Source organism: Sarcophilus harrisii, chromosome 1 (assembly GCF_902635505.1).
Source record: "Sarcophilus harrisii chromosome 1, mSarHar1.11, whole genome shotgun sequence".
In the NCBI taxonomy this organism is placed as follows: Eukaryota; Metazoa; Chordata; class Mammalia; order Dasyuromorphia; family Dasyuridae; genus Sarcophilus; species Sarcophilus harrisii.
The window spans coordinates 497,993,894-498,009,937 of record NC_045426.1 but is presented as its reverse complement, the minus strand read 5'-3'; the positions used below and the strand labels follow the sequence as shown (position 1 = coordinate 498,009,937).

The following is a 16,044-nucleotide window of genomic DNA, read 5'->3' as shown; positions in this document are numbered from 1 at the left end:
CTTGGAAAAGGAAAGCCATGGGGCAAAATAGTCTAAAGGATACTACTGGCTTTTAAAGGGGTTGCTTCCTAGGCCTAGGTCTGCCCCCACTTAGTAGTTATATGGCACTGAGCATTGTACTTCTACGAGGCCTCTTTTAGCTCTAATATTCTGTCATTTCTATTACTGTAAAAGCTCTGAAAATGCAGCAATGTAACTTCTTATCATGTTCATTTAAATACTAGATTTACAAGAAGAGATCAGCTGAAACAAGTGAAACCAGATAATGACATAAAACAGAGAATTTTGAACAGTTTTTTAAAAGTGCTATTCCAGATGGTGCAGATTTACTACCATCTGGAAAGGAAAAGGTAACTAATGTAATAATATGTTAGTTTTGTACAGATTCACTTAAATCTATTTTCAGGAATAGTATTTGAACTGGACAACAAAATTCTACAATTTTGTTTCAATCCTGCTTAATGGATGAAGCTAACAAGGGAACTAAAAAAAAAAAATACTTAAAACTCTCTAAAAACTTTCTGTTTGGTAACTGAATGACAAAATGTAAAGATAATACACTAGTATTTAACTAAGAAATTTTACAATTACTATCAGAAAGGATGCCAAAATGTGAATGTTATCAGAGGTTTTATAGATTTGGATCCTTCTGATCTGGAAAAGCCTGCTTTTTAAGAAAGGAAAAGATGAAAACAATCTTGACCTGGTTGGAGAATGCCAAGTTGTCTTCTGGAGACTTGGTAAAAGCTAAGGGCCTCACTTTTGATGCTGTTGTTAAAAATTACCTAAGTCTTCTTACATGATCTGAGCAAGCTTTACCCAACTTGGAGTCCATCAAAATACCTTTCTGAGGTTGTCCAGACTGAACATACATGACATATGATTGTGATGGAGCACTATTGTGTTGTGGGAAATGATGAGGGAGATGGTTTCAGAAAAACATAGCAAGACCTATATGAACTATTACAAAGTGAAGCGAGAAGTGAGAACCACATCATTGTCAAGCACAGCAATTTATAATAATCAATACAGTGATGGAAATAATTCCAAAGAACTCATAATGAAAAAATTCTATCTCCAGAGAGAGAACTAATGAACTTGAGTGCAAATTGAAGCATAATTTTCATATTTTTCTAAGGTTTTTCTGGAGAAATAATAGCTAATTGGAAATGTTTTACATGATTTCACATGTATAACTGATATATTGCTTGCCTTCTCGGTGGGAGGGGAAGGGGGAAGGAGGAAGCAAACTTCAAACTGAAAAAAGAAAACACTAAAAGTTAGATTTTTTAAAAATTGCACCATTAAGTTAAAATTTGTTCAATTTTATTGAAATATTAATCTACTCTAAACTTCCCTCATGGGCCCAATAACAGCTATCACAAATCATTGTTTCCCCTTCAGCCACAAAGCACATGTTACATTTTTAGATTTTAGACCTGGCATTCTAAGCTTAGCCCAAAAAGCACTATTGGGTATTTCAATTTTAGTTCACTTTAGCTCAAAGCTCAGCCACATCCTCTTGTTAATTAGCTTAACAACCAGTTACCCACCATCAAAAATGTCCTTACTGTTCCTCAAACTCCAGTTTCTGAGCATTGTTTTTTTACTTTTTGGCTAGTTTCCAAAGGTAAACTTCACTTTGTTCTGACAGAAATGAGTACTTACCAATTCCCTAAGATTCTTTAGGGCTTACTCATTAGTGCCTTGGCTTCAAAACTGATCCAGAATCAAGGTTAGTCAAAATAAATATGTAATTTTCCTCCCTTCCTTCTTTCCCCACCCCTTTTCCCCCCCCAACATCCAAGTTTACAGATCTCCTGAAATCCATCCTTCTACCCTAGGTTAATTTACCTAGAATCCATGCTAGAAATGGGAGGGACGTTGTCACTTATATGACCAAACAACTCCCTATTATTTGGAACGATGAAGAATGGGGTTTTGGTGATGAATATTACGTGAAAAAGGCACCCTAAGATTCACTTTAGCTGTTCTAAGTTTCCCATCACAAAACTGATGGCAATGTAACAATGTATGGTAATTTTAACCTTTGAAGATGGTTAAGATAGATCCTAATGTAGGTAGAATCTCAGTGTTTCTTTTATTGCCTTAAGAAACACTTTTAATGTATTTTTAGTTCATCTTTTTATGAATTCTAGTTTTGTACCAAGTTCACCTGGAAACATTGTATTTAAATGTACTAATTGATAAGTATAATATATTTTAAATCACAAGAGGCAGGCAGAAAAAGACAGAGAGAGAGGTTAGCTTGTGAACTCATAGCCAAAGTCACAACTTGGTTGATAGAGGATATTCTTATTAAAAGGATTCTCAGTACGATTTGTTGTTTAAAAAGGTTCATTGTTGAGCACCAGACTAGTATTGAATGGTAGAGTATTAAGGAAACTAGTTAGGATGATAAAGGTTAAAAAATGATTAATTTTCAGCAGAAAAGGTTTTAAGCCAAGACTCATCCCTATCAATAATAAATAGCATATATCTTGTTTATGTACCCTGGTGTGGTCCCAGTGAAAAAATGATAAAAAAATGATAAAGTGAAAAATGATAAAACTACATTTCCCTATTCCTGTTTACATGTGATACTCTTTATCTTTCAATTATATCCAAATTCCTATTTATTGTTAGGAAGTGCCTCCTCAACAAAATACTCTGCAGTGCATCACTTTTAAAGAAAATATTTTATTACATCATGAAAAAAGGCAACACCAATCAACTAGGTTCATACTTGCTTAAAAAAATTGAAAATTTCTTTAGTAGACAGTATGTCAGCATCCTGTTCCACATGGGAATGAGAAGAAGACTATAGCTTTACTAAGTATTGCACAGTCTGAAAGAAATACCAACAAAAATAAAGGGAGAAGGTGGGAATAAGAAAAAAAAAAAAAATCACATGATCTTGGGAAACATCTCACATTATGAATAATCTACCAAGAAACATTTAAAAAAAAGAAAACCCTTTGTTTCTACAGTAGCTTTAAAGTTTACAGTTCTTGGAATGACTATATTCCATTGAAGACATCTCAGTAACAGGAAGCTTCATTTCAGCAATCCTTTGTGCAAATATTAATAAAAAAACATATATAAAATAATGCAGTCATTAGTCTTTTGACTTCACTCAGGGAACCATAACAAACATTTTCTGAGAATCCTGCTGCTTGAAAAAACGATTAGGCCATCAGTTTTGCCTGAAGCTCCATCTCAGCTGCCCTTTTGAGGGCAACATCCACTAGGAGCTGAAATCCACTAAAATCTTGGTTGAGGTCTGGTGGGGTTGGGGGGGGAGTGTTGAAAAGCCCACTCTGGGTATTTGCACTTGGTCCAGATTTACCCGTGTCCTCTGAGTACAGGAGAGAGGTGTCTGTGAAACCGTTGGATGCTATCTGCTGCATATCCGTGTTCTGTCCGACACTGACTGACGGGCACAGATGGAAAGGGGCATCTTTCAATGCAGTCACTGTGGTATGGCAAATCACGGAGGGCCGGGCCAAAATCGATCCTGGGGAAGGGGGTTTAGGAGAGAGCGGCCTTCCTAAGCTCTGGTTTGGTCCAGTTGTACAAGCATGAAATGAGCTCTCCTCTAAAGCTGGAATGAAGTTTTTGATGCCCATGGCAGACTCCATAGAGTTAGCTTCAGAAATCTTGGCCCCTCGGCGGGAAATAGTGTAGTGATTTGGATCCTTGCCATCTTTTCTCAGCATGTCAGGGAGAAGCCTGCGGCGTGCATTGATGAACCAATTGCAGACCTGGGAAATATAACAATACTTTAAAAAAAAATTTTTTTAAAGAAGGTATGAAAAGGTCCATTTAGATTTTAAAATTGTTTTAATTGAGCAGATCCTAGCAAAGAGTGATTCTCCCAGAAAAGTTGCTGGATTGTCTGAACATGTTTTTTAAAGAAAGAAGTTTACCTTTTAACTCTCCTGTATATTAACCTATTACCTATTGTTCCTGCATTTAGGTTAATAAACAACAGGAAAGTCTTTCCTCTATGAAAAGAGCCACTCCTCCCACAGTTACTGATTTTTCCCTGTTCAAATGACTATGTCAACAGACACAACATGAATTACCTCACTGAAATCTGTCCCTGTTTAAATATCAAACCAGTTTCCTGGGCAATAGAGGAAGGTTTAACCTCCCTTTTCATATTTGCTGTATTAAAGTAGTATTCTCTTATGATAGACACATCAGTTAATCTTAATAATCAGATTACCTTTCAACACTATAAAACTGCTAATTTTAAAGAGGAGAGGACAGGAAAAAAACTACGTACACACACATCATATGTATATATTCCTCATCACAAAGGAATTTTTCATAAAATGCCTTTGAAAAGATTAAGTATTTCAATACATTTAATTCTCAGTGAGGTCTTTACCTGTAGTGTGGATAGGTGTGTTTGCTGGGATAATAAAGCTTTTTCTTGCTCTGAAGGATAAGCGTTGAACCGATGTTCATAGAGCCAGTCTCGAAGAATTTGTACAGATTCTTTGGGCAGATTACCCCGTCTTCTCCGCTTGCCTGAGCCTGCTGATGAGGAAAGGTCCAGAGGAATATCCATATTGTCATCATCCTCAGTCTCACTGCCAGACACTGGAACAACACCTATGAAAACACAGAAGTCAAAACTCAAGAGTAGTCCAATTCAGTTCAACAAGATCCACTGCAGCAAAGTTTTGATGGTGTTTTTTCCTGTCAGCCACCAGAAGAGGCTGTGCTGCCTAAGATGATAGGAGTAGTCAAGTGAACTAAGGATAGTCCTCCTCCCACTGATTAACAGGCCATCAATACCAGAAACCTTCTTCCTATGAAGATTTTACTTCACACATTCCTTTTAACTGGTGCCCAGAAAAACCTTTCATCTGCTGTGGCAGTCCAGACAAATTGCATCTAAAGTAAATATCATGCCACATGTTGCACAGGAAGAGCACTATAACGGTATGTGGCTAACAACTTTTTTTTTTTTTTTTTTTAAAGGATACTTAAATAAGGAGGGTGTGTGAGGTCAGTTGAGAGGGTGGAGTATAAATCTAAAAGGTGTTCTGAAATACATTTAAAAATACTAGCACATTACTCTCATTCCCTTTGATTGCATCAGTTTTAAATGATAGTGAGTCATCCCTAAATATTCTATTGGTGCTTCAGAGTGAAGATTAAAAAAATTAATGTATGTATATATATCTATCTATCCAAATAAGGCAAAGCATTTCAATTTTATTCTAAGAGAAATTTTATTGTTCCCTTGCCATATATTCACATAAAGTTAATCGCTATGTCAATTTAACATCATCATCTTCTAAGTGTGATTAGCTAATGAGAACTGGTTTCAATACACATTTTTGGTTCCTGAAAATATTTTTTAAAACACTTCCTCCTCCTTCCCACTCCACCTCTGGCAGTCAGAAACAATTAATCACGGCAAAGCAGAATTAGGAGCTAGTAGATCCTATACATTAAACAAACACCATCAAATATTTTTATTTGGCCACCATGTTCAATCTGAAGTTGTTCTAGAACAATGTAAACTAAACATTGTAATTCCTAAAGAAAAACCAACTTTGGTTTTAAATACTTTAATCCCAACAGCAATTTTGGGAATTCATACACCACTGTAAAATCCAAACCACAGACAGAGCTGGCTTCAATTAAAACAATTCATTAGGTGGCATTTCTATTTAGGAACATAGCCTTTTCTCCTCTACAATCATTTTCTTTAAACTACTTCATCCCTACCATTTGAACGTTTCTCCTGATTACTATAGTTGTTAATTTTATCCCAGTCTGAAAGAGGAAAACTACTCTCTATTCAAAAAACACAGGACCAAATGAAAATCTTTTACAATTGGATAATAAGGACATAGTTCTTCTCAAAGTTAGTCAACTTGTTTTTCCCCCCACAGATGAATATAATTAAATATTTTAGCATAATAAAACAAGAAAGCTACTCACTATTTTAAAAAAAGATTTGTTTATGAGATTCCACTTAATGGCTTTCTCAGTTAATTGACCACTGCTTTACTTTGACACACATATTTAGATTTGGACTGCAGGGGGCAGGAGGTGTAGAGAAGAGAAAAGGAAAAATGGTTTCCAGGGAAGAGCCAGAGATCTTAGAAGACAGTCAAAATAATGAAAGCTCTAACAAAGAAAAAGAACTGTGATTATGCAAATACATACGTTTTAGCAGAGGCTCAAAGTTAAGCTAACAGTTATTAAAGCTCCATAACTATGTTATACTCTAGGACCCTTAAGAGTAGAATTTAGCTAAGTTGCTCTTCAGAGGTGTATCCAAGTTACAGACTTTTTATTAAATAGCTAGGAATTCAAACTTTAGGAAAACAAACTTTGGGGAAGTATACGTTCGTTTTAAAAAATGGATAGGAATTATAAAGCAAGTTCCCTCATTCAGGCTACATACAAATTTCACATTAATGAGGAAAAAACTATACTAAGTATTCAGCACTGACAATCAGCAATTTTTAGATTTACAAAGTCTCTCAGCAAATAAAAAAATGTGAATAAAGCAATTGCTTTAAACACCTCCAAATTTGAAAAGGCAGTCTTTGGAGCTTATCACTATTATTGCCTTTTTCTTAAAGAAACCAGCCATGAAGTGTGAAAATCTGCTTTTTAGAGCAGTTGGTTCCTAACTGTAACTTGGTCATAACAAAGGGCAAGGGGAAAAAAGCTTGCCCTTTGATCTCACTCAGTTTGACAAGAAGCTTGATCCCTTCCCAATAGGTTAGTGACACTGACACAAAAGCAAGTTTCAGTAAAGCAACACCAAACTGCCCTGAAAGACTTTCCTCTATCCCGGGTTCATTTAAATAAATGAATGACAGGCCTCTGAACTTAACAAAAATTTCCAATATGTGCACAAAAGCTTCAGTAACAGGAAGTTGAGACTGGAGTTCCCTGACTACATACACCAGCTGATATGTTCAATGCAGCATAACCACGTTTGCTGCTGTCAAGACTGTTTTCATTGAAACCATGCCTATTGATTATGGCTCAGATCTATTTCATTTTATTTTTCTTTGTTAGTCATTTCCTTTTATAACAGATTTGAAAGTTTCCCAGAGATGACTTGTTTCCCAAATATGAATTCATAGGTCATGATACTTAGTACAAAGGAACAGATTGCTTTGACTCTCCCCACTTCCTTATTCTCCAAGGGTCAGAAGGACTTGTTACTAACTAAGTATTTGACAAGGGGGGGGCCCAAAGAGGCCAGATCCTAAACTGCTGAAGACTCTCAAGATCAGTAGGATGATACCAAATGAAAAAAATTAAAAGACTTCTCAGTTGAAGTAAAACTAAAGGAGTTAAAGGCAAAATAATCTAGATATGATAGTGATACAGCTAAAGGGGAGAAAAGGTTAACCAGTCATTTAATTAAGCAAAAGTTTGGATAGGAAAAGTTTCCTGTTAAGATGGTCTCTCTGGAGATACAATGGGAATCTAAACTCTTGAGTCATCCAAACTGAACTGGGCTTGGTTGGTCCAAACAACAGAATCTCTCAAGCAAGAACATAAAAGTCAAAAGGCAACAAGGATCAGAAGTACTAGAATTTTCCTAATCCGACCATTTATCTACCTGTGCGGTCTTTTTTAACCATTTAAAAAAGATACTTTTGTTAACAGCCTGCAAAAGTTCAGTTCTAATTTGCAAGTGAATTTATAATTCTCCAGTTCTCCGCTGTTTAGTCCAAGTTACTCTTATTTGAGCTTTAAAAATATTTGACAGGTAACTTTTTATTAAAACCACCGCAGACCCAGTCACAGGCAACAGTTGGCCCACGCCAGAGCGCCTTAAATCTTCCCTTAAACACAGAATCTGAGAGCAGTTTTATCCTTCAAAGGTAGTTTTACAAAGGGAAAAAGGGAGGCGGGATGAGAAGAGGAGGAAGAGAAGGGAGGGGCACTTGAGAGGGAGGGAAGCGAGCAATCTAGCTTTTGTTCCCGAGTTCCATCGCCTGAACTTTAATCATCCCCCAAAGCAGTAAAATTGACCGCAACCTAAAAGAGAATTCAAAAGAATTTCTGATTACAAGAAACCAGGAAAGATACGAAGAACTGAAACACTCAGACAGCCCCGCACATGCAATCAGCCGGCCAGAGCGTGGAAAACACAACGCGACAACGCTACAAAAAAAACCTTTGTCCCGACAGCGACCGCCGAGCGTCATCTCCCCCACGGGCTCCGAACCAGCGACCTCCTCGCTACGGTCTCCGCGCTCCCCCCTCCAGCGTGTCACCTTTGGCGGTTTGCATGATTTCAGCGCTGAATAACCAGAACTTGGCTCACAAGACTGATTACTAAACACTCGCGCTAATCATATCAGCATTTTCACACACTCAGGGCTTTATTAGAAGCCGAGAGGGGGAGGGGGAGGGACCCGGAAGAATGCGGGGACCGGAGGGGGATGCGGGGCAGGGAGAAGACGCGGGGAGGGAGTGACAAGTTTCCAGCCGAGTTGGGTATTTCGACAGCCCCTGCCCCGAGGCACAGCCCGAACAATGGGACGGGCAGAAGGCGGAAATCTAGTCCGGGAGAGGAAGGGAACACCAAGGGGTCTTTTAAAGGAACCAAAAAAAAAAAAAAAAAGCGGGGGAAGGGAGGGAGGGGCCAAGAGTCAGCCCCTAACTGTAGTCACTTCCACCGAAAAAGCCCAACTGCCCGAACTGAAACTACGAAGCCCTACAAGTCCGCCGAGGGGGGGGGGGGGCTTTTCACTTTGGGAACCGTCTCGGACGCCATTCCCAGAGCGTGCGTGGGGAAACGGCCGCCTTATCACCAATCAATGAATTCAATGAACCACCTCATGAAGGCCGTAACCCGGAGGGGGGAGGGGGCCTGAGGAGACAAATCGATTTTAACCTAATCTCGGACGTTAAATTCGCACCAAGCTTCAGGGGGGGTCAAGTTTGGAAGGGGGGGGAGGGGAGGCCCCCTTCACCAAAGGTTTTCCAAGTCTTTGAATCAAACTAACAGAACCCTTGGGCCGGAGGTTCGGTAGGAAGAACCTCCCATCTCGGGGAGTTCCATCCCAGCAAAATTCTATTTCATAACGTATACAACGCGCAGCGGCCCCAGGGGGGGTGGGGTAGGGGTGGGGGAGGGAAGTTGCCCCAAACCCTCTCCGGGCATTACCAGTCTGAAAGAATGTGGAGTTTAAAAAAAAAAAGCCGTCCCTCGAGGAAGTTAGTGAGCATGCGCAGTAGGCGGCTTCCCACCTCGCTTTGGAACATTGCTTCAGGACCCGATTAACTTATGTTTTGAACCCCCTCACATAAATCACAACTGAAAATTCAACTCTTAGCTTCAGCAAGCCGAGAGCCAAACCTTTTTTTTTTGCGTTCTTCCAGGACCTGAGGGGCAACCACTTAACTTTCCCCCCCACCAACGTCTTAAAAGTTGGGTGTTTTCTAAAGACAGGTTGATGCCAAGTTTCAGTTTTTAAAAACTTCCAGGGCGCTTTTATAGAAAGTCACAGACCCTAACTCGGGCACTTCCAAGCAGACTTGTCTGTCAAAATGAAAGACTCAGCAGTCGAAAACATTATTTAAAAAGAAAGGGGGCCGTTTTTTTTTTTTTTTTTTGACTTTGAAAGAAAGTCTTGCTGTCTCAAATTTAACCCTTTAAAATTGTGTCTCTCTTCTCCCCCATTGGTAATTTTTTGAAGTCCAACTTTTCATGTCAGGAATAGTTTGTGATGATTTTTTTTTGGAGGGGGTTGGGAGAGAAAGTTATATACAGGATGTAAAATACAAAGTGAACATAATTACAAAAAGAATTCACATTTCAATGAGTGGAGGAAGTTAGTATATAGTATTCAGAAGTTAGCATAATGACCCCCCAAAATTACATTTCAATGGTGTGGTAGCGAGTATATATAGTCTGTGGTAATACAGAAGTTAGTATTATCATAAAAAGAAAGACCACATTTCAATGCGGAGAGAAGTAGGGAGAATTAGCCCAAACCCAACCTCAGAGTGAGATCTTCAAGTTTCAAACAAAGACTCAGTGGATCCTGCCATCCAGGGTGCTCCCACTCCAAACAGAGACGACTTTGTTAGGCTGGAGCTTCCCGTTTTGAAAGTTAGGAAATAAAAATCTATCACGGGTGAAGGAATGGAGGCAAGTTTGCCTCGGAAAAGCTGAGGGGAGGAAGGGGGTCGCGAGTGGAGGGGTTAAGGAAAGCTGCTCATGTTTTCAAAAAAGCATGAGGGTGGTGGAGCAGACAATGAAACTTTGAGGAGCACAAACAAGGCAGTTGAGCGTGCTTCTTGACAACGTGCCAGCAGCATGGAGAAACCAGTCTCTAAACAACAGCCCCTCATGTTGTGTCTAGAAGTGAAACATCAACCAACTGCCATTGTAGACCGGACCTCAACAAAGAAAAAAAAAGGACCCAGTAGTCCTGGGATGGGGTAGGAGTGGTGGGGGTAGTGGGGGGCACTTTTAGGGGAGAAAATGAAGTAACATAAACGTCCAGGCAGTTTATTACTGGTTCACACAGCCCTAACTGTCCAAACACGTCCCCCCCCCCCCAAAAAAAAAGGTGAACCACACAGTTGGATGGGGATACAAACACATTCACACAATCACACAGGGAGACGGACGCACGCTACACTTACCTTTCTTAGTTTTCATTCTTGATTTCTACTTCCACCAGACGGAAATAATTCTATTTCTCGATGCCCGAGGAAGACAAGGAGAGCCAGGGGTGGGATTTCTTTCTTTCTTTTTTCCTTTTTTTTCCTTCTGCCTCCTTCAGAACAGTCTCCCCCGTAACTTGCAGAAGGTGGTGGGGGGGGGTTTGCTCCGGCCGTTAGGGCTACACCAGGCGCTACAGTCCCAGGCGCTTCGGAGTTGGAGGGGATTCAACTGACACTTTGGGCTTCTCTGATCCCTAGAAGTCGGGTCGGGGGCTCGTCCCCTTCCCAATCCGGTTTCCCCTCCCCACTTTCGTCCTTTGTTCTTTCCCTCCCGCTTCGGTGCTCCACAGCGCCTTAAGCCCCAGCCTGTCAGAGTGAGAAAGGAAAGGGGAGAAGGTACAGGAGGTCCTTCCTCCACCCCCAACTTCTCCCCCTCAATAGCTCACCCCCCCCTTTACTCTCCACTCCCCCCACACACACACCCGCACCTTCCAGCAATGAGTAAGTGAGAGTAAGCGAGAGCAGCAGCCCCGACCGCCCCAGCACTAGCAGCCTCTTCCCTCCTCCCCAGCTGCTGTCACTCTGACAGATAGATACAAGAGAAAAGAGGGGGAGGGGAAGGGGGGAGGGCACAGGAGTAAAAGGGGAGGGGAGGAAAGAAAAGAAACCAAACCCTTCCCCGCTTGTTCAGTCCCAGGGACCCGCATCACTGGCACCGTGGCAATGGTGACCGAGCAGCCAGTCGGCAGAGGAGCCCTCCCCCACTTTTTTTTTCTTTTCGGCCTTTCTTCCTTAAGCAGGCTCCCGTTTGATCATTAAACTGGAAGAGTGTTTTTTTAAAGGATGCCCCCTCCTCTTTCCTCCCGTAGGAGGAAAAGACTTTTTTTTTTTTTTGACAGCTACCTTTAACTTTGCTCTCGCCGTGGCAGCGGACCGAGCTCTACGCTAGGCTGGCTGTGAATGGGTGGGGGTGGGAGGAGAGAAGGGAAAGTACGCCGCCGGGGGAGAGCCCTGCTTCCGAATCCGCTTCTCCCCTCTACCCCCGTCCGGGGCTCTGGCCGTTCGTACTTTTCCTCTCCATCAGCGCTGCTCCTCCACGACCGCACGACTTTGGGGAAGTAGCTGAGAGGAGCCCCCCGCGCCACTCGGCGATCGCCTCCCTCCGTGCTCCGGGGCTGCTGCCCCGGGACAAGGATTGCGAGGCGGTTTCGAAATCCCGAGCACGCCGGAGACAGACACTCTGTCATGCCCACATGCTCTTTAAACGTCTCTGCGTGTGTATGTTTGTGCGCGCGCGCGCGCTCCGCCTGTCCTGATTCCGCTCGGCCGCAGTAGCTAGCTGCCGCGGCAGCGGAGGCGCTGACTCTTCCCCCTCCCCCTTTCGCCAGCACCCGCTCCCCCCCCTCCCCCCCCCGCCCCTGCTGCCTTTATGGGAAACGGGCGAAAACACCGCGGCCGCTCATCTGGTTCGGTAAACAGTTCCTGCTTTTAGGACTTGCAGCCCTGCCTGGGTGCCCCCCTCCTCTCCCGGTATTTCAAACAGAAACTAGCCATTAAGTAAACACATGTTCCTGCGAGTTTATTTTGGTTGAGAGTTATGAGGACTCCGACAGGAGGTCCTTGATGAAATTGCCCTTTTAAATCCCAGATGCTGTTTTTGCCGATTTCCAGAAACGCGCGCCCACCCACTCTTTTCTCCCTGCCCCCTTCCTCGGGACCGAGTTTTCCCTAACATACAGCGTGTGCGTATGTTCCGCTTTTTCTCTAAAGCGGGCCCGTCACATGTCATACTCATACTTTCCCCATTACTTAAAAAACAAATACGCGAATGCGCCGCTCCGCCGAGGCAGAAGCCGTGCGGGCCCGCCTCCGGTCGCGGGCACCGGGGCGTTTTTGTTTGGGGCCAGGCCCGCTAGGACGCTGGCTACGCACGCTCTGTGGAAATGAGGCGAAGCCCGTGGGAGTCTCCCGCGAGCCCCCCCAAGTCTCAAGCCTCCGGCGCCTCTGCTTTATAAAGGTTTGGCAAGTAAAGACGGCGCTCGCCCCCTAGGCAAAGGGAGAGACTCGGGGATGCGGGGAGAACAGTTCAAAAATCAAGGGTGGCTTTTCCGAGTAAGAGATTTTAAACGAAACAAGCAAAGATTTACTATTAAGAAATCGGAGACCTTTTTTTTTTCCCCTCCTTTCCCGCAAAGGAAAATCATGGTCTTAAAAAAAAAAAAAACAGACAGACCCCCCTCCCCCCCAACCTAACGTGGACGTTACATTGTAACTCTTGATGTAGTGGAGCTCCTTGCACGGCCCTGGCTAGAGATAAAACAGCTGTGGGAGCTTGGATGAGGGACAGATGTGGGGCGGGAAGCTAGGCGGGGGCGGGCCGCGGGACAACGCAAGCGAACCGGTCCCCGGCGCTTTCCGCGGGGCTCGGCGAGTGGTGTTCTCTTTTATTGAATTTAAAGGGTTGTTTGTTGCTGGGATTGGTGGCTCATATCCGGCTGGGAGCGCAGGGCGCATGGGGAAGGGCTGAGGAGGAGGGGGGGTGGAGGGAAGAAAGAGAAAGGAGGAGGAGGCGGGCAGGGAGCAGTGACGCGAGGCCCTGCCCCGCCAGACAGACTGACTCAACAGTCTGAATGGCAGGGAGGCCTGGGCTGGTGCGGTGGTTACTGAGGAGATGTTTTGTTTGGTAACTTCGAAAGCGGCTCGGGCTGCCCTGGGCGGCTTTCGAAGTTCCCAAACAGAACAGCCCTTGGGCCTCCTCTAACCCTCTCCGGACCCTCCCAGCCCGGCGACGGAAGAGGCTCCCGCGAACAAGGCTTTCCTCTTCAGCCGCGGGGTGCTTCTCGTTATCTTCGCCCGGCTACCTTTCTTTCTGACTCTTTCGGATTTTTTTAAATAGCTGGTTCTCCTCCTCCAGGAGCTGCTGGGAAAGGAGAACCGAGTTTCTAGATCTGCCCAAGCTTGGAAGCGTCGACAAACCCCGAAAGGCTGTACCTGCGTAGCGTGTGTAGGGGAGGAGGCGGCGAAAGAACTCCTCTAAGCTAAGGTGGAAAAAAAAAAAAAAAAGTCAGGCTTTCGTGCTTAACCTTTGCTAAAGGGTGGGAATAGGAGGGGGACGTTTCAACCCACTCTTAACCATTGTACTGCGGTGAGGCTGCGCGCACACACACACACACACACACACACACCCCTTTAGGTAATCAAGTCTAGTTGATAATTAAATCGAGGGAAACGGGGTAGGCCTTGCTGCCCAAGCCCAAGCTGATCTGTGTCTGTTCCCTTTCCTCAAATCCTACAGCCCCAAGAGCTGTGTGCTCAGAACAGGGGAGCCTAACCCTGGGACAGAATTGGTTGGTTAGTGTACCTGTAGGAGTTGCCTCAGGTAAATGAAACTGGACCCACGGGAGAGAAAAGTTAAGTCAAACGAAAGTGGGGACACCAAATAACTGGAATTTAGAATTTTGTTGGGCATCCTCGGAGGGATGTTGGGGGAGAATAGAATAGCTAAGTGTGTGGAAAACTGTGGTGACTTACCTAATAGGTTACTTCTGAATGTTACGTGGCTTCTTAAGGACGCCCGAACGATGCTGCTTTTCCCAATAAGTAGTTTTAGAGATGTTATTTAAAAATTGGACTGGTGTAGGAGAGTGTTGGGGGAAGCGGTTGCTAAATGCTTAATATACTGTGTTCTTACCATCATTTCTTTTTTCCCCAGGCACATGTATTTCTACTTATCTACTCATGCTGCCTCAAGGCCAAGAAAAGAAACAGTTGTTTAAAGCTGAGTTACTGCAGTGCTCTCTGTTCCGTCTTTTAATAACTGAAAATATTAGAGAGGCAAATTTATTAGGGCACATAAGAAGAAATAGGCATAGGTGGGCCACTATGAGAGTCTTTCAGAAAGAGTGAAAGACCTAGGAAAACTCTACTGAAGAATTATTAAAGTAATTTTCTTTTTTTAGAATTCCAAGTTAGAAAAGTATTCCAACACAACTCGTAAAATGGTGAATTGAACAAGATGGCCACCAAAGTCCCAGTTACAGTCACTCCTGTGATTCTGTGATCTGGAATGACGCCCAGCATCTTTGGAAGTTCTTACAGAAATCTACCTCCGAGGGGACTGGACCAAAGGGACACTAGGAAATCATTACATTATCAGGGTTGTTTAAAGAGGAGGGAGAACCAGAGAACACAGATGGGTAAAAGAGAGTAGAGATGAATTTGCTTAATAAAACTATTCCTTAGCACTATCAGAATCGTCTTTCCACTTCTTGTACTAAATAATATTTGTTACTCATCATCAAAATCACTTTTTAAAAATATCCATTCCCCTATCTACCCCTCCCTCTATTAGTAGGTTTTTAAATGTTGCTTCTTCCAATGATCACATCTTCTCTTCCCCCTGGGATCTAGAGACATATTTGGAATATGATAATGTATTAAGTAATGTTATTACATCTCAACCGTTTATAAGTCCTTTTCAGCTTTTTCTGAGTGTGGAGAGAAGACAGATGAGGGATGCTTGAGAGGCTATGTGGAGCATGGAGAGAGACAGCATATTTATTTCCTCAGAAGAGATGCAGAATAATTGAAACCACCTCGTCCTCAGTTCTTTGAAATTAGAGTCATCCCTTCTCACAGTCTTTCAATAGATTCTGTTCCGGCCTGCCTGCCTTTAGTTTAGTCTCATGTGAGACTTCTTGTTGAATTGAATTGAATTAAATTGAGATCAAAGTTGTTATTCTCTGATAGCTGTGGCCTGAATAAAGAGAGCTAAAAGTGAAATGTGGGGTGTTGGGAATAGAGTAGACCTGAGTTGGACAAAGTTACAATTCTTAGAGCAGGTCCATTTCATAACCCAAAGGCCTAATTTGAATTCTGAGGGTCCTAATTAACCGTGAGAGAGGAGCACATTGTTATTTGGAATAATGGACTAGATTGAAGTCAAGAGTGGAGTTTTAGTCAGGTACTTCAAATGGTCACCTTAGGCAAATCACCCAGCCTCAGTTTCCTTACCTTTAATGTTATGGAATTGGCTTTTGGGAAAGCAATTTGGAATTATGCAAGTCTTGCTAATAAATGTTCAGACCCCTTGACTCAGAGATTATAATAATAGCTAATATATTAGCCTAAGGCTTTTAAAGTGCATTACCTAAGTTATTTCATTTGATAACATCTACAACCTTGTGAGGTAGATGCTATTATTATCAATATTTTAGGGATAAAGAAATTAGGCCTGGGTTACAAAGATAATAAGCATAGGAGGTAGAATTCAAACTCAAGTCCTCCTGACTCCTTAAATCTAGCACATTTCACCACTCCCCCTAGTGATATATGTAGGATTCTGTTTCTATTAGATCTACTACT

General features: G+C 42.7%; 1 protein-coding gene across 4 annotated transcripts; it reads right to left on the bottom strand.

The window, feature by feature from the left end:
• Window positions 1-2,669: 2,669 nt before the first annotated feature.
• On the bottom strand, window positions 2,670-11,965 carry TGIF1 (TGFB induced factor homeobox 1). 4 transcript variants are annotated; one of them, XM_031946596.1, is made up of 4 exons: window positions 11,749-11,965; window positions 10,660-11,046; window positions 4,397-4,623; window positions 2,671-3,764 (listed from the first exon to the last, which is right to left on the bottom strand). In XM_031946596.1, exons 2-4 carry the CDS (start codon window positions 10,673-10,675, stop codon window positions 3,189-3,191), a joined length of 819 nt encoding a protein of 272 aa, XP_031802456.1. In that variant the 5' UTR covers window positions 10,676-11,046; window positions 11,749-11,965; the 3' UTR covers window positions 2,671-3,188. The 4 variants fall into 4 exon arrangements, with proteins under 4 accessions (XP_012396982.1, XP_031802456.1, XP_003760079.1 ...); XM_003760031.4 differs by lacking the exon at window positions 11,749-11,965 and adding an exon at window positions 11,584-11,736; XM_012541528.3 differs by lacking the exons at window positions 10,660-11,046; window positions 11,749-11,965 and adding an exon at window positions 8,177-8,409 and having other exon boundaries at window positions 2,670-3,764.
• Between the last annotated feature and the right edge of the window lie 4,079 nt (window positions 11,966-16,044).

Bases quoted from the DNA above. Each gene is read 5' to 3' on its own strand.
- TGIF1 (XM_012541528.3), bottom strand. From the start codon at position 8,207: ATGACGCTCGGCGGTCGCTGTCGGGACAAAG. The intron at 4,624-8,176 runs GTTTTTTTTGTA...GTGTTTTCATAG, and splicing joins CGGTCGCTGTCGGGACAAAG to GTGTTGTTCCAGTGTCTGGC. The intron at 3,765-4,396 runs GTAAAGACCTCA...TATATTTCCCAG, and splicing joins CACACCTATCCACACTACAG to GTCTGCAATTGGTTCATCAA.